The following is a 23568-nucleotide window of genomic DNA, read 5'->3' on the forward strand; positions in this document are numbered from 1 at the left end:
GGGTCCAAAAAGAAGCCCCTTCACTTGATTAGCTCTTCTGACAAACCTGGATTAGATCTCTTAAAAGCGGAGTACATTAAGGTAAGGGTCACAGAATGTTTATATATTTATTATATACTCTAAACTATCCTCTGGAAGGAAAAAGATGACAGTAGATTATTAAAGGCTCTTGTGTATCATAGGTTTGAATCCTAGGGATATCTACTGTTTCTCTTTCCATTCGCACACCTCTTTCTCTTTCACTCAAGTAAGGACTAGGATTTTACAAAGTCACACTTCTTGTCCACAAAGATGGAAGCCTGGGGTAAAGTAGGTCCTACTACTGTCTTCTGGGGCACATTCACCTACCTACATTCATTGTATGTGTAGGTGATATTTGGCTAAGTATCCTACATCAAAAGGGATAAAGTCAAATTGAATTTGGTTCAGAAGAGAATTGCCTGGATCCAGAAGGACTCAAAAATATGTTATATGAAGAATGTTGAAGAATGTTATATGAACTGATGGTATTCAGCTTCATTCAAGATTAGTTGATTTATTTAATTATTCAATAACTGTTGAACGTCTTTTGTGTCAGGTTGTGTTAGGATACAGAGATGAAAAACATTCTTTGTTCTCAAGGAATTTGTAGACCAGTAGGGAGATAGGTAAACAACAATTAAAATATAATGTGTTTCATGGATGCCAAGGGGGGAAAGTGGCAGGGGGTGGGTGGTGTGATGAATTGGGAGATTATGATTGGAATGTATACACTGATGTGTATAAAATGGATAACTAATAAGAACCTGCTGTATAAAAAAATAAAATAAAATTCAAAAAATATATAATGTGTTTATTCTTTAATAAGGAAGAACACAAAACATTATGGGAGCAGGGAGGCAGGGATATTGATCTAGCCAGAAGGCTTCTCACAGGAGGTAAAACTTTGAATTTACTGTGTATGTTCCCAAGGGACATAACTTGAACCAATTGGTTATTATGATAGGAGATAGATTTTTAAAAATATGTATTTATTTATCGATTGATTATTTATTTTATTTTTTTTGGCTGCACCGGGTCTTAGTTGTGGCACGGAGGATCTTCATTTCGGCATGTGGGATCTTTAGTTGCGGCATGCATGTGGGATCTAGTTCCCCGACCAGGCATTGAACCCGGGCCCCCTGCATTGGGAGCACGGAGTCTTACCCACTGGACCACCAGGGAAGTCCCAGGAGACAGATTTTTGATTCAGTGTGAAGACCTCATTAAATCAAACTTCTCTAAAGTTTGGATTTCTAAGAAAATGAGGTTTCTTTCACTGGAGATATCCTAAAATAGACTTGCTGAAGACTTTCTAAAGGTATTTAAACATTAGGTGATAGATGGGCTAGACTACCTTTAAACCTTCTAACCCTCAGAGTTTATCATTCTGATCCCTAGCTGCAGTTTCCCAAAAGTGAATGATGCCATGCTCTCCTCTGTTTGAAGAGGAGGACAAGTTTTTACTCTTATGATAAATAAATAGATTTGGATGTAACTTTATAATAACGATAATAAAATTAAATATGTAATGTATTTTAAAATAGTTATAACTAAATATAAATAAATTAAGTACAGATTATAAGTAAATGATTCATTTACTTTGGTCTTAATTCCTTCTTTAGAACTTTTTTTTTCTTTCTTTTTTTTGTTTTTTTTAGGCTGATAAGAATGGACCCAGTTTTCAAACTAGTTTTGAAAAAACTGAACAAACACTTAAGGTAAGAAATTCTGTTAAAAGAATAGATCCTGTTTGAAAATAACCTACTCTGTAAGTCTTCAGTATCCTTTGAGGAACCATTAAAAGTTATAAATTAGCCTCATAAATGTCTACCATGCTCTGTGTTTATGATTCAGGATAATAATACTGTTATTTAACTCATTGTATCACATCCTAATTATTTCTAAAGGAGGGAATGCTGTAGATGAGGGAACTTTGATTTACAAAGAACCAACAGGATTCTGAACAAACCAAACTAGATACTGTCTTTTAATGCAGGGCTCAGAAAGTATGTGAAATATAAGGAGAGATGTTGAGTACTTCTGGAGCTATACTAAGGCTCAAGTAGAGGAAGAAGAGGCAAAATGTAATTTTAGGATACAGTAAAAAGAAAATGAGAGAAATGAGTTTCAGATTATACTTTTTTTTTTTTTGCTCTACGCGGGCCTCTCACTGTTGTGGCCTCCCCCGTTGTGGAGCACAGGCTCCGGATGCGCAGGCTCAGCGGCCATGGCTCACGGGCCCAGCCGCTCCGCGGCATGTGGGATCTTCCCGGACCGGGGCACGAACCCGTGTCCCCTGCATCGGCAGGCGGACTCTCAACCACTGCGCCACCAGGGAAGCCCCAGATTATACTTTTGAGAGATGGGAAAATCTGTTGAATATTGAATCTTCCTTTTAATAATTTTTGTATCCACTTAGTGTCTTGAAGCAATGAAAAGAAGTCCTTTTGTATAAAAAGTGATTATTAAAAAATTTCAGTTCACTATTAGAAAATCATATATTCTTTAAAGCAATTTGTGTTGCTATTTTAGGTTTCTGGAGTTACTGTTTTTAAAAATATATTTTCTCCTATAAGCTATATATTCTTTATTTTTAAATGATAGGACCATAATTGTGGTTTTAGAAGATTATTTAGTGACTGAGAACTCACTCTTAATTGCATATTTTATATTTAAATCTCATGAATGTCACATTTGAAATCTTTGTTTTTTTAACATCTTTATTAGAGTATAATTGCTTTACAGTGTTGTGTTAGTTTCTGCTGTATAACAGAGGGAATCAGCTGTATGCATACGTATATCCCCATATCCCCATACCTTATGGGGATTCCCTTGTATGTTATTTGTTGCTTTTCCCTTGCTGCTTTTAATATTTTTTCTTTGTATTTAATTTTTGATAGTTGGATTAGTATGTGTCTCAGTGTGTTTCTTTGGGTTTATCCTGTATGGTACTCAATGTGCTTCCTGGACTTGATTGACTAATTCCTCTCCCACGTTAAGGAAGTTTTCAACTATAATCTCTTCAAATATTTTCTTAGACCCTTTCTTTTTCTCCTCTTCTTCTGGGACCCCTATAATTCGAATGTTGGTGCATTTAATGTTGTCCCAGAGGTCTCTGAGACTGTCCTCAGTTCTTTTCATTCTTTTTTCTTTATTCTGCTCCCTGGCAGTTATTTCCACTATTTTATCTTCCAGCTCACTTATCTGTTCTTCTGCCTCAGTTATTCTGTTCTTGATTCCTTCTAGAGTATTTTTAATTTCAGTAATTGTGTTGTTCATCATTGTTTGTTTGCTCTTTAGTTCTTCTAGATCCTTGTTAAATGTTTCTTGTATTTCTCCATTCTGTTTCCGAGATTTTGGATCATCTTTACTATCGTTATTACTCTGAATTTTTTCTCAGGTTAAGTTGCCTATTTCGTCTTCATTTATTTGGTCTTGTCGGTTTTTACCTTGCTCCTTCGTCTGTAACATATTTTTTTGTCGTTTCTTTTTTTTTTTTTTTTTTTTTTTTTTATGATGTGTGGTGCTCTGTTCCTGTCTTACTGGTTGTTTGGCCTGAGACGTCTGGCACTGGAGTTTGCAGGCAGTTGGGTAGAGCTGGGTCTCGGTGCTGAGACGAGGACCTCTGGGAGGCCTCCCTCTGATTGATATTCCCTGAGGTGTGAGGTTCTCTGTTAGTCCAGCAGTTTGGACTCGGTGCTCCCACCACAGGAGCTCAGGCCTGACCTCCAGCCTGGGAACCAAGGTCCCACAAGCTTTTTCTTTTTCCTTTGTGCTTAGTGTAGATGCACTTGCTCATAGGGTGCTGCATGCAGAGGCCTCACGCCCAGCCCTTCACACCAGAGTTCCTAGTGCGAACCGGCTTCTGCTGACACTGTAGCTTCAATGGCCATGTGCAGAGCCATTTGCAGAGCCTGAAATCATTTCTTAACATGGTGGTAATACATGGTGATTCTGGAGTTTCATGTTCTAACTTATATGTTTTATATAATCATAATAATTGTCATTGAAGATTCAAAAAAGTGATATATATATTCAATCTTGGAATGGCCATGACAGGCAGATTGTAGGCTCTATGGTAATTAGGATTGGGAAATGGAGTAATTAGGTTACCATGATACTCAAATGAACCCCCAAAATGTGTAAGTATAATTTACTCTCCATATATTGCCTGTTTAAGGACTGTGAGTTGTGAGTCTTCCTCTCTTCTCTCTTCCTTTTAAGTGGTGTACAGCAGTGATGCAAGCCTAGTTAGGAGCCTTTTGTATACATCATGCAGACTACTGGTATAATTGGCCTGGGAACTAATTTTCTTTTTAAAATATTTCTAGGTGGCTTTTTCATCTTTAAACCTGTTGCTGCATACACAAGCTCTTCTCTCTTCTCTTAATTACCTGACAACCATAATTCCATCAGATGGCCAAAACATGGGTGATACCAAGGAAGTACAAGTTTCTACTGAAAAGCAACAAAAAAATTCAGCTCTGCAGAAAAGTATGAAAAACACTGTTTTGTTTCTTGTTAGTAAGAGTTTTAGAATTGTAGAGCTAAATGGGGAATCTTATGAGAGGCCATCTGGTTAGTCATGTACATGCCATTTTGCCTACCTTTGTTCTTTCCTTCAAACTGAGTCATACATGGGTGCCTGATATGTAAGATAAATGTAGTTAATACTGTTGTTTAAAAAAAAATGTTTTTGTTCTTATTCTGGTGGTGATGGGGGATGCCTTTATATGAGTATTAGGGGAAGAAGACCTGTACTTGTTCTGAGCTCTTCCTCCTCTCAGAGGCTCCTGAAAGGACTCCATAGAGGGTTAGTCTTCCCTAACATTTTACAGATAAGGAAATCAAGACCCAGAGACATGAGGGCCAGGGTTCAGGGATAGCATCGAATTGGATAAGAGCCCAGCTTTTGGATCAGAAAGAACTCAGTTCAAATCCTGACTCTGCTACTTAAACTATGGGACCATAGGCATGTTATTTAATATTCAGTAACTTCCTTGAGTTTCAGTGTTGTTATCTTTATGTATTTTAAGTTTTTTCTTGCTTTTACATTATCAAAGTAGTACATCTCACTATTAAAAATGCAAACTATATATAAAGAATATATAAAGCGAAAAAAAGTATTTGAAATACTTAAGAATTTGAGAATTTTAAAATTATTTTAAGCAGAACCATGGTTCACTTAATATAGGGAAGAAACCTTAATAGAGTGTATATTACCAGAATCCACTGTGATAGAATTGCTTTGTTTATATGCAGTGATTGTATCCTCTAAGGAGAGTGACATTATTCACTTCAGGCTGTTTGCCAAGTTGAATGCTTTCTGTGTTATTGTTTGTGATGAGAAGAACAATATTGCTGAAATCAAGATTCAAGGTAAAAGTTCTCATGATATTAAAAATTGTTCAAAAGATAAGCTTTTTTGTTTTTTGCAATGCTAAAGTATATATAAAATGGAAGGCTCTGAGCTGTGAAAACTGGATTATTTTATTTTATGACATAATTGGATTGCATGTTTTCTTAACTCTTTGAGAGTTGAACCACACATACTGGTGTTTTGGACCCTTTTGAGAGTTGTCTCAGAGGTGAAAGGAATACTAATGTCAATGTAGGGATGCTGTTGATGAGCTAAGTGTCAACCCAGAATTCAGTTTAAGGTCTGTGAATACACTTTATCTTGGTACAAATGCAAAGCAACCTTATCATGAAGAACAAATCCTATGAGCCCATTATGTTCTTTTAGGCAAAATCTGCTAAAATGAATGTAGTTTTTTTCTCTGACTCTGTCTTTACCAGCTCATTGTGATCTGGTAAAGGTAAAGAATATGTTTAAGACAATTCTTGAAGAACTTAAAACCCAGAAAACTAGGGTTTTTCTTTGTTCTTTCTAAACTGGCAGTTCATCTACTAGTCTGAATTTGATTCATGAAACTCTTATAGTCTCCATGTAAATGACTGGATATAAGGTGTAAAGAATTTACTAAAATCCTAAGATAATCTATTTGCACTAGATGTAGTTTTTTCACAGGGTTGAAAATTCAAATAATTATTTTTTAATGAGTTTATAGGTTTCATTGTTCATAAAACTAAAAATATCTAATATTGCACTTATTTATCAGTTGTGAGTTCAAACATTGCTAAATTTATAAAGAATATCACCTACAGAATAAAGTTATGCAATGGAAGAAAAATCTTCAGATCTTATTATGGTATCTATAGAAATTATAATAATATAATTTCTTTTCCAGGACTTGATTCTTCCCTTTCTCTTCAGTCAAGAAAACAGTCACTATTTGCCAGATTGGAAAATATTATTGTCACAGATGTTGATCCTAAGACAGTTCATAAAAAAGTAGGTGATAGTAAATCATTAATATTTTTTGATGATTGAATGTGAGATTTTATTTTAAAATATTTTATTTTTTTAAATACTAATAAAATATATTTTGATAGAAAAATGTTTCTATAATGATTATAAACCCTTTTAAATTGGGATTTTATTTTGTCATTGTCGATTGGATGGAGTGCATTCAAATCTCTGCTTTTCAGGCTGTGTCAATAATGGGAAATGAAGTCTTTCATTTTAACTTGGATTTGTATCCAGATGCTACTGAGGGGGATTCCTATACTGACATGTCCAAAGTGGATAGTGTGGTGTCACTGAACGTTGGCTGTATTCAGATTGTCTATCTCCATAAATTCCTCATGTCACTTCTGGTAAAATCACTATTTATATATAGATTTTTTGGCTTAGAAATACTTAAAATAAGTCTGATAATTATGATTATTGCAAATCTTAAAACTTTGAATGTCAGGTTGTGCTTTGATTTGATTATTGATGGTATTTATGGATTAATGTAGAGGTCAAAACCTTTCTTTAACAGTTGAAATCTGAATCATATAATGATTTTTGTCTAGCATTGTCTAGAACTGGAATTATTTTTGCTGGAATATAATGAATTCAAATTCTCAAGTGCAAAAACTATTAAAACTGTTTTTTTCTCTGTTCCTCAGCCATATAAGTCTAATTATAATTAGCCCTTGTCAGGTAGCTCATAAATATGGATGGATAATCAGTAATTCTTTCCTAACTAGAAAGATAGGACTAAACTGAAAGTTATTTATTTGAAAAAAATTAGCACATAAATAAAAAGAAGATGGTGTTAGAAATGATGTGCTTGTCCTCCTGTTTGAATTACTCCTTTTATTTTGTGTCCACAGAACTTCCTGAACAATTTCCAGACAGCCAAAGAGGCTCTGAGTGCTGCCACTGCTCAGGCTGCAGAAAAGGCTGCCACAAGTGTGAAAGATTTTGCCCAGAGGAGCTTTCGTGTTTCTATCAATATTGATTTGAAAGCACCAGTTATAGTCATCCCACAGTCTTCCATTTCCACCAATGCAGTAGTGGTAGATCTTGGGTTAATCAGAGTTCACAATCAGTTCAGTCTGATATCTGGTGAAGACTACTCAGACCCTCCAGTAATTGATAGAATGGATGTGCAGCTAACAAAGCTTAAGCTTTCTAGGTATGCTCTTTCAATAATTATGTATTGATATTTAAGTATTATTTAACATTGTCTATGAAATTTTATGACTATTGAAATCCATGCTCAACATACTTCTGTTGCACAGAACTGTCTTTTAATCAGCTTTTTATTTTGAAAAATCTCAAGCCTACAGACAAATTGCAAAAATAGTACCTATAATTTTTCAAATAGATTCACCAATTATTTACATTTGCTTTAACTCTGTATATACATATTATCATTTAAAATATTTAAAAATTTAAAATTTTATTTTTATTCAGGTATGAATGACATATTAGTTTCAGGTATACAACATAATGATTTGATAGTCGTATGTATTGCTAAATGGTCACCATAGTAAGTCTAGTTAACATCCATCACCACACATATTTACAGAAAATTTTTTTCTTGTTATGAGAACTTTTAAGATATATGCTCTTAGCAACTTTCAAATATACAGTACAGTCTTATTAACTATAGTCACCATCCCATATGTTACATCCCCAAGATTTATTTTATAATTGGAAATTAAAACATTTTTTGCTAAACCATTTGAGAATAGATATCTTAACGCTTTGCCCCAGAGTGCTTTAGCATGTGTCTCCTAAGAACAAGGACATTAATCCTCTTACATAATAACCACAATTATCAAATTCTGGAAATTTAACATTGATATAATCTATTATCTAATATGCATTCAATATTCAGATTTTACCAGTTATTCCAAGAATTTTCCCCTCAATCCAGGATAACATGTGGCATTTAATTGTATTCTATATTAGTGAGGGGGATTTCTGTACTGATAGACATTTATTCTGGGATAGTTCTTCAGCCTTTCTTTGTTTTTCATGATGATGACAGTTTTGAAGAGTTCAGTCTAGTTGTTTCATAGAATGACTCTCAATTTAGTTTTGTCTGAGTGATTTCTCATGATTTAATCGAGCTTATACATTTTTGGCAGGAATGCTGTGTAAGTAATGATGTATCTCTAGGGCTCACACCAGAGGACATTTGAAAGTGTGTATGTTCATTTTGAAATCATTTTCTACCCCGTCCAAGGAGATTTAATTATCTTAAATACAAAAGGAATGATTATAAGACAAGTCCAGAAAAGAATCCTGGTTGAAGAGCTTTATAAACTTAGAAATAGCTTACTTTTCATCTTGCCATTTTTTTCTCTAATCTCTGTACCAGCACACATACCAGTCCTTGAACAACTGTATTGATGATTTCCCCCATAGCTTCAAAAATATCAGTTTCTTTTAAAAATTTACTCAGGTTGTCATCTATCTTCTGTTTAAAGAAAAAAGTTTTCTTAAAGGCTAATTGTATGTCATATACAGTTGACCCTTGAACAGCACGGGTTTGAACTGCATGGTTCTGCTTACGCGCAGGTATTTTTTTCTAGTGGTAAATAACACAGTATTATACAACCTGTGGTTGTTTAGAACTGTGGTTATGGAGGAATCACATATACAGAGGAACCGAAATATGAAGGGCAAACTATAAGTTACATGATTGCATGGAGGGGTTGTCATCCTAGTCCCCCGTGTTGTTCAAGGGACAGCTGTGTTTTAATCTGTCCATGCTAGTATATTGTAGATTAAATTAATTATTGACCAAGTTTAGAAAACACTAAAACAGCGTTGTTTCAAATCAACGTTTAGAGCAGCAACTTTGGGCTTTGTGTTTTTTTTAATGATATGTTGCATTTACCCCTATGTTTATGCATACATATCAATTATATTTTTCATTAGGACAGTGATCCAGCCAGGCATCTCCCATCCTGATATTCAGCTGTTGCATCCAATTAATTTGGAGTTTTATGTAAATCGGAATCTAGCTGCATCTTGGTACCACAAGGTGCCTGTTGTGGAAATTAAAGGTCATCTTGAGTCAATGAATGTGAGTATATGAGTGAAAAAAACTTTTTTTAAAAAAATTTATTTATTTTTGGCTGCACTGGGTCTTCATTGCTGCGTGCGGGCTTTCTCTAGTTGCGGTGCGTGGGCTTCTCATTGTGGTGGCTTCTCTTGTAGTGGAGCACGGGCTCTAGGCACGCGGGCTTCGGTAGTTGTGGCTCACAGGCTCTAGAGTGCAGGCTCAGTAGTTGTGGCTCACAGGCTTAGTTGCTCCGCGGCATGTGGGATCTTCCCGGACCAGGGCTCGAACCCGTGTCCCCTGCATTGGCACACAGATTCTTAACCACTGCGCCACCAGGGAAGTCCCAGAAAAAAACTTTCTTATTGAAAGTTCAGACTCTGAAGACTTTCTCATTATAAATCTAAATGAAATGTGGAATTTTTACTGATTGTTATAAGGAAAATTTCAGTGTGATACTGTCCAACAGGATCTTTATTAATTTTAGTAGAATTTAATCTTCAGTTAAATGTTACTTAGCTTTTAAATTTGTTATGTGTACACGTTAGCAGTGATCTGTTTGTAAATTATTTATTAGTGTATTATAATTATAGCTCATTCTATATATTATATACATACTCTTTTATTTTAGGGATATCTGAGTACCCCTCAGATAATTATAGCATTGAGTGAAATGCCGATTTTTCATATTGAAGGTGGCATTTTTATTACGTTGAAATTGTTATTGTTTAAAAAGTAGAATTTATGTGTGTTCTGAAAGTCACTTATTAAAAAAAGTGATCTGATTTCTTTAATAATTATTAACTTTCACTAAGGGTCATATTGGTTAAGTAGATGAAACTAATATTGACTTGTAAATCACATTGTTTTTCTCCAAACACTGTCTTATATTTGAAAATGAAATTTTTAACATAAGTAGTGGAATACTTGAGTGTACAGTGATTATATAATTTTTTAGTCAATGTTAAGAGTATCCTGTCCTTAGTGTTTTGTTACTAAGGATTTGTTTTCCATATTAAAATTGTTTCATTTTAAAATGAAATATCTTTATCTTTTCTTGGAACATCATATTTCACAGGTTAATCTAAATCAAGAAGATCTTAATCTTTTATTTCGAATACTAGCAGAAAATCTTGGTGAGGCTACTGAAGACTTGAGTAAAGTGAAACCAAGAGTGCAAGAGACAGGTAAGAGGTTGACAGTAGGTGGTGTAATAAAAGTCTTTTTACAATTTTGTAGGGGAGACAAACAATAAAAATGAAGTAAACAAACATATATTTACAAATTGCGATTTGTATTACCAAGAAAACAAATAAGATGCTATTGAATAAAACCATAGTTTGCTTTTAAGTTGAGTAAAGTCAGTTATTTCTAAGTTGCATGAGTTAGGCGGAGGCCATAAAGAAGGTGAATTCTGGAAAAATTTTTGAACTTGGCATGTATAGAGAAAAAAACATTTTAAGTTGGCACTAGGCTATGTAGCATACTTGATCTGACTTTTTTTTTTTTTATTTTTTGCGGTACGCGGGCCTGTCACTGCCGTGGCCTCTCCCGTCACGGAGCACAGGCTTTTTTCCGGGGGGAAAAACCTTTTTTACAGTATGTTAATACATATAGTAAAGTGTGCAAATCTTCAGTGTACAATTCAGTGGATTTTTATATATGGCTACACCAGTGTAATCACCATGATTAAGATATAGAACATTTCCAGCACTGCACCCTAGAGCTCTCCCTATGCCTTTACCTATCAATACCAAACACCCACCCTGACCCTGAATCCACCCAGAATTAAGTACCATTCTGATTTGTAATATCATGCATTAGTTTTGCCTCTTTTTGAATTTCATATAAATGGAATCATAGAGAATTTACTTTCATTTTTGGCTTCTTTCTTTTTTTTTTAATTTTCACGTTTTTATTCCATTAAAAGCGAAACAAAATCTAAATGCATACTCATAGAACATAATTATCCATTTGGATAATTAATCCAAACTTTAACATGAGTATTCTCTTGTAAGGTGATTTCTTTCCTTTAATAAATAATATATTAAAATATATATTATTCTGGAAGCAAATCATCTCCTGTTCATCAGCAGAATCTTCCTCGTTGACTCTCTTTTTGGCTGTGGTTTTGGGTCTTTCTATTTGCGGGCCAAGCGGATCCACATAGGAGGCATCTAGCTCCTTGTTACTGCTGCTCTCATTATGAGGCTCTGAGACCTGTCCCAGGCAGGGCTCAGAGCTGGGCGTTGAGCCGCTTGCCTCTGCTACCAGAGCCACAGTTCTGGCCACTGTCACTGCCAGCGCTCCTGTCTCTCCTGCCATGGGGACCCCCGCTGCCATCCCTGCCAGACTTGATGCGCTGTTCCCTGATTTCTTTCATTTTTTCCAATCTCTTGAGTATTGTTGCATATTCTTGAACTTCTTTTAATCGAGTATCTGTGCAGAGATGTACCAAGAAACATAGACATTCAACATTTTCTGGAAAATTTCTGTGAATATCTTTGTAAGTATCTAACGCTTTTTGGTAGTTACCACTTCTTCTAAAACAACTAGCTACCATCAGCTGCCATTTCACCTGTGTAGGCTGTATAAGAGAAGCTCTTTCAAAGTACTGAATGGCTTTTTCACAAAACTGGGTTTCAGTGTAATAGGCTGCGAACCGCTTGTTGACTTCAGTGTTGGACGGGAAATACCTATATGACTCATAGTAATATTGGGATGCTTGGGATTTATCCCCCTCAGTGTCATATAATCCTCCCAGTTTAGACAAAGCTCTGGAGTCAGTTGGAACAACACTGATCAGCTGCATTAACCATTAACCATTAATCAGCTGCATTAACCATTCCATTAACCATTCCATTAACCATAACCAACCACTGATCAGCTGCATTAACCATCAGCTGCATTAACCATTAGCTTGATTGGGATCTTCCATTGATTCGTATACACTTGCTATCTGGTAAAGGACTTGGGTGCTGTCTCTTAGGATTGCGTGAAGTTTCAGGAAGCAGTCCAAAGCTTCATCAAGCTGGTTTAGCTTCTTATAGGTAAGGCCAATATTATAAAGTGCTTTAGTACAAGAAGAATCATTTCTTAGAGCCTCATTTTAGAATTCAGCTGCCTTCTCATAATCACCATTTGCAAAAACTGTATTCCCTTTATGAGTAAGAGCTGACGGATTATATCTGTCAGAGTTCACAGCTAAATCTGCATAGCTACCGGCTTCTGCAAATTCATTTTCCAAATAATACAGGAATGAGAGGTTGGGTGCAGCTGCACTCTTCACTCTACTGTCCTTTTTTTCAAACATTTTAAAGGTCTCTACAGCTTGATTAAAATGCTTTTGTCTCAGGTATGTAATTGCGTTATTTCCAGATCATTTGCCAGCTCTACATACTGAGAAGCTTTCACAACTTCAACACACCAATCATAACCTACAGCAAAAGATGTTTCAGTTACAGGAGCAATGAGTTTTGCAACTGTCATGATGTATTTTTCTGCCATGTCTTTCCTTTCACATTCCATTTGCCTTAGATGATCATTTTTTATAGATTCAATCACTAAATTAGTATGTGGGTCATCACTTGGTAAAATGTATTTATCATCTTCATCAGTTTCTAATGGAACAGCAATCAAGTTTTGGAATGCCTTCTTTTTTTCTCGATCTCCAACAGCAAAGTAACTAAGAATTAGGTTGAAGCCTGCCTTCAGATCTGGTGCCATACTCATTATGTGCTCAAATAAATTAATGGCATCTGAATACTGCCCAGGTTTTTGTGTGTGTGTTTTTTTTTGCGGTACGTGAGCCTCTCACTACCGTGGCCTCTCCCGCTGCAGAGCACAGGCTCTGGATGCGCAGGCTCAGCGGCCATGGCCCACAGGCCCAGCCGCTCTGCGGCATGTGGGATCCTCCCGGACTGGGACACGAACCCGTGTCCCCTGCATCGGCAGGTGGACTCTCAACCACTGCGCCACCAGGGAAGCCCTGCCCAGTTTTAATAAATGTTAACTCCAATGTTCTACATAATTTTAATCCTCATTTCTTTATGGACACTTGGAATTTGGTCTAAGGCTATTTGGTAGAATTTAATGGCTTTGGAATAATTTCTTTGCTTTAAATAAATATTTCCCATATTCACTTACAACCGTCCTGCATTGCTAAACATCGTATTTTTCACTATAACTTGATAGGTGTTTGGTGCTTCAGCATACATTTCATTAGCTGAATATTGACTGGCCAAGTTGAAAAGAACTGATTAAGTTAAATCCAAATTGATGTTTTCTGGACTTGTAACTTGTTCTCCTTGTTTCACCAGGACTCTCTCTTTTCTTCCTGCATCTTTTGCCTTTTCTAAGGCCAATTTTAAGTCTCCACGACAGTTAGCAATACAGCTTTCTTCTACTGACTCATTTACTTTCTTCTCCACTTGTCTCATCTTTTCTTCTCGGCTGTCTTCGTTCCTGGCCTCCAGGGGCGGTGCAGGGCCCCACGACTGACCGAGGGGGTCGAATGCAGAGCCTCTCAAAGCTGCTTTGGTAAAACTAGCTGCCCTCACTGCTGTCATGGGTCTAGTAACTCCATCCTGAAGAGCCCCTGCATTGGTCTTCCCACTGCTGATGCCAGGGATGTCTTGGACCCATACCCAGTAGCTACAGGTCTAGCAACCGCTGTGCTTGGTATTTTAGCAGTTACGGGAGGTCTTCTGCCATGACTAGTTCTCACACCTTGCTGAAAAGCTGTGTCATTCTCCAGTTCCTCGGTATCATAGGTTGGATTGTAGTCATTATAGCTAGACTAAAGATCATCTTCATCTGTCTCTGGGGCGAGGTATCCATTTTGCATCATTTGTACCTCCGTGAGAGCGGGCCCGAGCTCGTGCCTCCGCAGAGCCTTGCCGGGGTTTTCGGAGCTTCGCGTGACGACCTCAGGGTCCGGGGCTTGAGGGCCGCACGCGGCTTCCGGCGGGGTGGGGGGGTGGGCACGGGCCGGGGGCAGAGCCCCCACGCCCCGTCCCCACGGCCCCCTCGGAGGGCGGTAGGCACCCACGCCGCCCCGAGCCATCTCCCCCCTCGCGGCGAGGGGAGCAGCGTGACCACGAGCGCGGCGGGGTCGGCGCGGCCTTTCTGGGGCTCAGCAGAGAGCTGTGCGGCTGCAGCGCTGCCACGCGCGGATCCCTTGGCTTCTTTCAACATTTTGTGGGATTCATCCATGTTGATGTCTATAGCGCTAGTTTGTTCTTTTTATTCCTGTTTCCAGTATTTGACTGTCATGAGTAAAATTGCTATGAATGTCATTGTAGTCTTTAGGCACACTTATATACTGTTTTCTTTTGGACATATAGCTAGGAGTAGAATTACCGGGTCATATGTTAGCTTACATTTCGCTTCAGTAACTTACGCCAGGCTATATTGAACAGTTTTCCAAGTGGTTGAACCAGTTTACTTTCCTACTAGCAATGTATGAGAGTTCCAGTTGTTTCACATTCTCACCAGTACTTGCTATCCTCAGTCTTGTAAAATGTAGCCATCCTGGTGGTTATATAGTAGTATCTCTATGTTTTTTATTTGTTCCCTGGTAACTAATGAAATTAAAAACCTTTTCATATGCCATTTGGATGTCCTCTTTTATGACATGATCATTCAAGTCTGTTGACCATTATTTTTACTGAGATATGGTCTTTTTTCTAATTGGTGTATAGGAGTTGTTTATTCATTCTGGTTAGGAGCCCTTTGCTGGTTATATGTATACATGTTAGTGTATGTGTAGAAATATCTACTCCCTATCTGTGCTTTACCTTTTCACTCTCTTAATAGGTTTTCTTTTAATAGAATTAGTTAATTTTAATGAATTCTAATACACAATTTTAAAAAATGATCAGTGCTTTTTATTTCCTATTTAAGAAATCTTTGCCTGTTCCAGGAATTGTTTTCTAGAAGCAAAATATTTGGTAGAATTATTTTCCCTCAATCACATTATGTTTGGAACAGCGCTGAAATAAGGTGATAGTTAAGAAACCTTGCCCTATGCATTGCTTTCTCAAAGGTAATAATTAACAGCAGTGGTTTTCCATATGGAAAACACTAGACAAGGTACTGAATCTGTCTGGACCACAATTTGCTCATATGTGAAATAAGGACAATGTAAAGGTTTTACCTTAAAGTGTTGTTATAAGAGTTAAATGAGATAGTCTGTGAATGTCTGTTAGCACAACATCCAACACAGAGATTAAGTACTTTGCAAGTGATAGCTATTATTAGTGTTGTGTATTACAGTTTAGAAAGCAATTTTACTGCATTTCAGGATGCGTGAATTTCAGGACAACAGGGTCATATTCATATGGTTTTACTTTTGATTCTTGGTATGGCGTAAGAGGCTTTAACTCCCCCTCCCCCCGCTTCTTTCATATCAAGCCTTAGCTCTTATTATCCTCCTTATGATGTAACCATATCAAACTCCATTCTGTTTGCAAAACCTATCCTGATGTGTTCTCTCTCTGTGGTTTTCTACTACCTCTTATTTTATTCTTCTCTGTGTGAGGAGCTCCTTCAGTTCTACTTGAATTATAACTCTCCTATTAAGACTTTCTTGACCTTCTCATGACAGTGTCATGCTTAGTTCTGTGCTTTCTACATACTTTATCTAGAGACTATTAACATTTGTCCATTTAATGTGACTAGGTGGGGCCTTCTTATTTTGTTTGTATTTTAAGTATATATGTTTCTTCTACTAAGCCATGAGCTTTCTAAGGGCTAGAGCTGTGTATGACTGATTTGTGGATTTTCAATGCCTGAACCAAGTCCAGAGTACTTGTATAAGTCCTTGTTGAGTATTCATGTAAGAAATGTGTGAATAGAAGTGAATGAATTTCTTTTAAACATCTTTAGGTGAAACTAAAGAGCCACTTGAAATCTCTACATTAAAAAAAGATATGCATGTTTCACAAGAGAGTTTAACAGCTGGAGTGGAAGAAATTAGATCTGTAGACATCATTAATATGCTGCTGAAATTTGAAATCAAAGAGGTATGTAATTTTCATCTGTTTTTATAAAATGAGGTGGATAAATAATGGATATTTGGAATTACCTCTAATAAAGTAAACTTGTAGATTATTGATATGGATAGAAAAAGCTTACAAAGACTGTTTGTAATTTGTATGTAGAAATGTTTAAAAATTTGTGAGTTTGCGTTTGCTAAAGATGAGTTATATTTGGGGGATATAATATTTACAGAGAAAATGGTAATATGCCCTGTAACAGGCTTTTCAAATGATTTTAGGACAGTTGGAATGTGGCCTGCTTTGGATTTTATATAGGGAAGGCAGGAAAGGGAAAAATGACAGAGAAATTCTTTGCAAATTTTAGAAACCATTAATAGAATAAAACACAATATGCCTACATTTAAAAAACGTTATATTACCATTACCTGCTTTCCATATGCAGATTCTTAAGGTAAGGTTAAATGAATTTTCCTCTTCTGTGTTCACACACATAACAGATATTCATTGCATGTACTAAGTGCTAAGGATACAGAAGTAAAAGACATAAACTCTGAACTCAAACAAGAAAACAATTAAAATTTTTGTTAATTACTTCCATTAAAAATGTGCCGAGGGAGCTTGTGGCAGTGATGGTAGGAAGAGGGCATCTAAGCAGTCTGAAAGAGTCAGGGAAGATAACCTGGAAGAAGTGAGATTTAGTTGAATTTTTAAAGAAGAAGAAGATACAGTCGGAGGAAAGGAGTTTAGGAAAGGGGCTGGGACAGGGTAGAAAGAGGGACAGGCACACACGTGTGTATGTGGGAAAGCATCGCGGATACAGGGACTTAGAAGAACTTTCTCCAAAATCCCTTCATTGTTAAATAGCTACGCAGAGGTTATGTTCTATCTTTGAGTCAAAAATAATAAACATTTAAACAAATGAGTGCTACTTTTTTGATCTGAAATACATGTTTTGAAACTAACTTCCTTCATGCTAAACCTCTGCTGTTTTTCTGGTTAATGTTACAGTTATTGAAGATTTTTAGGCTTTGATAATTGAAACATTGATAAATGAATAATTCTATTTGCAAATGGGTTTCATTAACATATGTACATATAAAACCTGTAAGTCCTTTTTAATATTATTTGTAATACATATAATTACAGTTCCCTTCCCTTAGGACAGTGATTAGGGTGGGGGGAAGCAATTTGCATCCTCCCCTCAAGCTGATAATTAGCATTGTCTGAAGACATTTTTGGTTGTCACTATCCAGAGAGAGAGTGGGCTACTGGCAACCAGTGGGTAGAGGCCAGTGATGCCACTAAACAGCCTACAGCGCATGGGACTACTTCCCACTGGAAAGAATTATCCAGCCCCAGATGTCAGTGGTGCCAAGGTTGAGAAACCTTGCCTTAGGAGTAGTTTAAAAATTGACTGCTTTCAGATCTAGTCTGACACCATCCATCAGACTAGGACTTCCGGGAATTAGGCAGAACAACTTTTTTTTTTCATAACTATCTTGAAATCCATTAAAATACAGTGACAGTGCTTTAAAAGTCTGAACAAGTAAGTGGGCCTTCCAAAGTAAATAACCCTAGGTAATTTCCAGGCACAAATAGAAGTGAACATCTTTACGCTGTGTGAATATTTTGATAATATCATTCCGGATGATTATTAACTTCAGTGTATATTAGTGAAATAGTTTGTGGTAATAATGGTACCTTTTTCTAGGTCGTGATTACTTTGATGGAAAAAGCAGAAAAGAGAGGAAGGCCTTTATGTGAACTAAATGTCCTGCAGCTTGGACTGGAAGCTAGAGTTAAAGCCTACGACCTGACTGCTGAAGCTTATCTAAAAAAAATTAGTATGCAATGCTTTGAGTTCACTGGTAAGTGTGAAGTATAGTCTCTGTAAATTGTGCATGTAATAGGCAGATGGTCACTACCTTTTTATCAACATGAAGCATATTTATTAGTGTCACCATAATTATTTAGTTTAAATTTATTACATTAATATGAAGTAATTTGATAGTTAAAATTCTTTATGTAGTTATTTATCATAAAGTAAGTCTATATCTAAATATTTAGCAGAAAGTAGAATATATCTAAAAGAAAAATGAGGCATATGTCTTCAGTACATAACACTTCAGTACTTAATGAAAAGCAACATAACATTATAACTGTGCTCTGAGAACAATACCCAGGTATAGAGCCCAGGGACCCTTTTTGAAAGGTGAGTTAATTTACTAGGAAGTAACTTTTTTTCTTTGGTTTTTTATTTATTTTAAAATTACATAAGTTTTTTATTTGTGTTTAATGACATTAATATATACTTGTGAAAAATAAAAATTAAACAACCCAGAAATATATAGAGGAAAAATTTAACATCACCTTGTAGTCTCTTCAGCCTTTCAAATTCACTTTCTAAATTGCACCAAGCCAACTTTTAAAGGTGGTATGGGTGTTTAAAGTTATAGGAACTCTGTGGGGTAACTTTAAGTAAAGCAAACTTGTATTGAGAATAATCACTAGTTTAAGTATTTTATAGCTTTGTCCTTTATTATGATTTGTTCAAATAAGTAATACCAGTAGTACCAAATGTTATAGCGTTTATAATTGGCCAGTGCTGGTTTTTTTGTGTTTTTTGGAGTTTCTTTAATTTTTTTTTCAAAGCCAGCTTTATTGAGATACGATTTATATACAGTAAATTCAGCCTTTTTAGCACACAACTCTTAGTTTTGACAAACATATATTTGTGTAACTGGCTGGTCTATTTTTAAATACATTTGAAATGTCTAAACGACTTAATAATGAATCTAGCCTCTCTTTTTTCTCTTTTAGACTCTAAAGGAGAACCTCTTCACATTATTAACTCTTCTAATGTAACAGATGAACCCCTTCTGAAAATGTTATTGAAAAAGGTAGTTTCATTTCTAGGATTCTTTAATATTTGCATATATGAAATTATGTCATCCCCCTGTATATAATATCTTGGTTTTCTCCCCTAAAATTTTTCATCCTAAAACTGGTTAATTATAGTGATTTATGCAAGCATCTGACAATCCTGGATAATTTCAGTAAACTTCTGAGTTAATCCTATGTTTTTGAATAAGTAGATGTATACAAAGTTCCATTGTAATTTGAAGCAAAATCTATTATAATCTAGCTACACTGACAGTTTCCCCTACCTTTAGCATTTCCTCCCAGGTAGGATAAGGAGTTCGGGTTTTTGCTTCTGTAGAATATAAGAAATGCTTATGTGGTCATGTTTTTGTCATGTTCTTCTTTGCCTTTAAGAAATATGTTTATAGTGTTTTCATAGCATACTTTGCAAAGTAAAGAATATATATATATTTTTTCAGTGTGTGAATTTTTAGTGTTTGCAACCCAGTGGCTTTATCCTCCATTATTTGTAGGCGGACAGTGATGGACCAGAATTTAAAACCATCCATGACAGTACCAAACAAAGACTTCAGGTAAATCTTTTCTAATTCACTATAAGGTTAGATTATAGTAATGATTAAATCTAGCTTCAAAGCCATCTTCAGTTGTGAGATTGTGAGCCCTAAAATTAGAATAAGGGTGGTAATAATAATAGGTTTAATTTTGTAGATAAAAGAAATGGATGGAGAGTTGAAATAAAGTTATTACAAAAGTTGATTTGACTTCCTAAAAGACTCCTTGTTTCCCAGATATAAATTAATGATTCCTTGTTGTACACAAATGAAATATTTTTTAAGGAAATTTTGTTCTCTATGGTTATTTGGCATAGTGTTGATGGAAGCATTAAGCATTTGAATGAATTGGCTTTAGGATTAGGAAAAAATTAAGGGTAAGGCTAAAAGTATGGCTCAGTACAGACATTGGTCACCATCCATTTGAGCATGCATAGTCTGTCTTGGGACCATCTGTAAGGGGACCGACCAACCTAAGGCTGATAATACTTCTTGTATCTTTACTTAAAGCCTATCAAGTTCCATTGAGGTTAGAATTATTGTTGGGTGTGGGAGTGGGCAGTGTTGGTTTATTGTCTGGTAAAGGTTAACAAAGTAATAGTGAGTTCCTTCTCAAAAAAGAAGTCCTTAGTTGAACTACTCTTGTGCTACTTGTATATGTTGAGGTTTGACATAAAAATGTTTCCATATCTGAAATCTGCCTCTCTAATTGTTCATTATCTTAGGTTTCATTTTCATCCTTAAACTTAGTTCTTCATTTGGAAGCTTTACTGTCCTTCATGGATTTTTTATCATCTGCTTTTCCATCCTCTGAACCTTCTAAGAAGGAATTGGAGCTGAAGCCACTGATGGGGGAGTCCAGAAGTATCATTGCCAAAACTGGTATTAACTTTTGAGTCATGGTTTAATACTTTCTGTCTGAACTTTAATAATCATATAATAACATGTATTTTCAAGCTAAGATAACTGTTTATCACCTTAATGTTTTAGCTGCTTTGACAGATGAGGTTGGTTTCAAAAGAAAGCAGATTTTATCCCTATGGTATAATAGAGTAATTTAGTGAGAGATTTTAAATAAGTGTTTAATATTTATCACGTATTTATATTTGATTTCACTGCCTAGCTTTTATGTAAAATAAAGTTGTATATACTTTGCATTGATGTCTCTGTAACCTTCACTCCAGTGAAAGTGAGGAAGGAAGTAATTAAAATATGAACACAATCATGCATAGTAACAAAGGCCCATTTCAGTCAGTCAGTTAAAACTACCTGGTGCTCAACAGTTTTCAGCTTTGCAAAGCACAAAAGGAACAATCTCATGGAAGAGACAGACTCACTTTGGTTTCTAACCAAAACTGTATTTAAGTCACATAGAGATATGGGCACATGCCACAATTTGTGCCGTGAAATATTAGATGTGGTATAGCGTGAGTGAACATGTGCCTGTTTTTAAGCCAAATATCATTTTAATTATTTTTCTTTCATGTCATATGATGTGAGTATCTAACATCTGGTAATTTAATTTTCAGACCATTACCTAGTTGTATTATATCTATATTACTGGCATCTTTAAAGTGAAAACTGTTAGTAATATTAGATCTGATACAAGGATGAGATTTTTTTTTTTAACCAGGGAGCAGAGCAGTATTTTTGCATTAAACTAGAGTAAAAGAGTTTTACCTTCTTCATCTTTAATGTACTTGTTACATTAATATCCACGGAAATACTTACATAACATATACATACATACACACGCACATGCACACAGTTGAATAAATGAAAAAGCAATGTTTAAGCTCACAATAAACTACAAAAAATAGTAATCCAAAGAAACAATTCTTCTAGTTATGCCAAATAGCTATTTTTTATGGTTTGATTTTGCTACTTTAAATCTTAAAGGAAAAAAAAAAACCCTTTTATCATCTCGGTGATTAAGGACTGATGTCCCCATACTTTTACAGTTTTATAGGAAAAAGTGTTTCCTCCAGTCAAGACAAATCTCTAGGAAATTATGTCTTAAATTTATCAATCAGGACCTAGACTAAAATAGATTAAGAGAATCCATTTGATTGTGATTTTTATACACGTGCACAGACACAAATACACGTTATAAAATAATTTTTTGTTTTTCCTTAACTTTAGCCCTTTATGTTCATCTCTTATAGAACTTTTTTTAGGATTCTTCATGCAGAAACATAATATAATCTAGGGAAGTTGTCTCTATAGTTAATAACATGTATGTGTCATAGTTAATAATACATATTTTACTGTCATCACTATTTCAATTTTTCATGAAATATTTTTCTTTGATCTAATATATGATATGAAAAGGAGTTCCAAATCAAAATTTAGCTCTAATGGAATCTTAGAATTCTAATATAGGGGGTTTCCTTTTTGCCCACAAGAAAAATTATAGTAAAGTTTTCATCTAGCAAAATTATACTTACAAGGTGCTAGTAAACGTTGCCTTTATTTTTAATTTGGATGGAAATATGCTACTTATGTCTGATTGACATTTAAAAATAATATTAATTATATGTAATCTTAATGGAGACCTTTTTGGTTCTTCATAGTTCATAAAATGTACTTTTATTTTAGTGATTTTGGGATTATTTTATGTTATATCATCTTTGCACTTTGCTAATCACTAGGATTCTATTACTTTTCAGTATCCAGCAACACTTCTCAAGATGATGTGTTTGATTTAAAGGTCATAGCTGAATTAAATGCATTTAATGTCTTTGTCTGTGATCAGAAGTATAATATTGCAGATATTAGAATACATGGTAAGTAACTTTTTCTTGGTGTAGGTATTTCTGTTTCTTTACATAGACCTTCAGGAAGAATGAGCTTGTTGCACGGTAGATTTCTCATGAGTCGTCTTTTGGTTTACTTATGTTGAAGATTCTTGCAGACTTCTCAAAGATGTGCTTTGAAGTGTTAGAAGTAAATTTGGTACGATTCATGACTAATGTGAGACATTCTTTATGTTTAAAAAATTTTTCAGAATAAGTCTAAGGCTTAATCTCATGTTCTGTTTGCATTTTCAGAATAATATAACTTTAAACTGAGAAATGAATATTATAACATCTCACTGAGTAAAGAAAATGTCATTATCCTGTTTCCCTTGTCTTTTGTGCTTATATAGCATCAGGAAGAGAAGTTTCTAAAAGAAATTTTGTAAGCTTTACTCATCATCAGCCTCATATAAAGATGAGTTCATATTATACCATGGGTTCTGGAGCCAGCCTGCCAAGGTTCAAATTTTGGCTCTAACACTTACTGGCTGACCTTGAGCAAATTAATTAATGTTTCCGTGCCTGAGTTCCCTCTTCTGTAAAATGGAGATAGTTATAGTAATTATTCATGGGATTGTTATGAGGATTAAGTTTACAAATTTACATGTATTAAGAAAAGTGCCTGGTATGTACATAATAAGCAGTTAACAAGGGGTTAGAAAATCAGTTCCATTCAACAAATGTTACTGAGTATCTGTTTATGCATAGCATGGTAATGATTTAGGTTCATTCTTGGGGCTTAGCTGTAGGCATTCTCTCATTCACTCTGAGGAGTGGTTTTAGAAATCATTCCTTTAGAAATTATGAGAATGACAAATATTTTTTTGGAGAGAAATGTTAAAAGATTGTGTTTTAGATACAGTTTACTGTAGAAAGAATAGTATTTATTCATCAAATTATATTT

The 23568-nt window shown here is 35.3% G+C and overlaps 1 protein-coding gene and 1 pseudogene across 3 annotated transcripts in view; one reads left to right on the forward strand and one right to left on the reverse strand.

Annotated features, from left to right (window-relative positions):
- Window positions 1–23568, forward strand: part of VPS13C (vacuolar protein sorting 13 homolog C) — a 177043-nt gene that overhangs the window by 81817 nt on the left and 71658 nt on the right. For both annotated transcript variants that reach the window (XM_079913053.1, XM_079913054.1), the window contains exons 27-41: window positions 2–81; window positions 1680–1739; window positions 4353–4515; window positions 5284–5400; window positions 6273–6376; window positions 6574–6741; window positions 7246–7550; window positions 9308–9455; window positions 10510–10618; window positions 16320–16456; window positions 18144–18300; window positions 19253–19332; window positions 19828–19887; window positions 20592–20748; window positions 22536–22652. In XM_079913053.1, the coding sequence (XP_079769179.1) occupies window positions 2–81; window positions 1680–1739; window positions 4353–4515; window positions 5284–5400; window positions 6273–6376; window positions 6574–6741; window positions 7246–7550; window positions 9308–9455; window positions 10510–10618; window positions 16320–16456; window positions 18144–18300; window positions 19253–19332; window positions 19828–19887; window positions 20592–20748; window positions 22536–22652 (1962 nt within the window). The remainder of the gene's footprint in view (window position 1; window positions 82–1679; window positions 1740–4352; window positions 4516–5283; window positions 5401–6272; window positions 6377–6573; window positions 6742–7245; window positions 7551–9307; window positions 9456–10509; window positions 10619–16319; window positions 16457–18143; window positions 18301–19252; window positions 19333–19827; window positions 19888–20591; window positions 20749–22535; window positions 22653–23568) is intronic.
- Window positions 11491–14283, reverse strand: LOC307181994 (intraflagellar transport protein 88 homolog; annotated as a pseudogene). The gene is made up of 3 exons: window positions 13420–14283; window positions 12345–13196; window positions 11491–12251 (listed from the first exon to the last, which is right to left on the reverse strand). The product of its transcript is annotated as an intraflagellar transport protein 88 homolog (transcript).

Source organism: Stenella coeruleoalba, assembly GCF_951394435.1.
Source record: "Stenella coeruleoalba genome assembly, chromosome: 2".
NCBI lineage: Eukaryota > Metazoa > Chordata > Mammalia > Artiodactyla > Delphinidae > Stenella > Stenella coeruleoalba.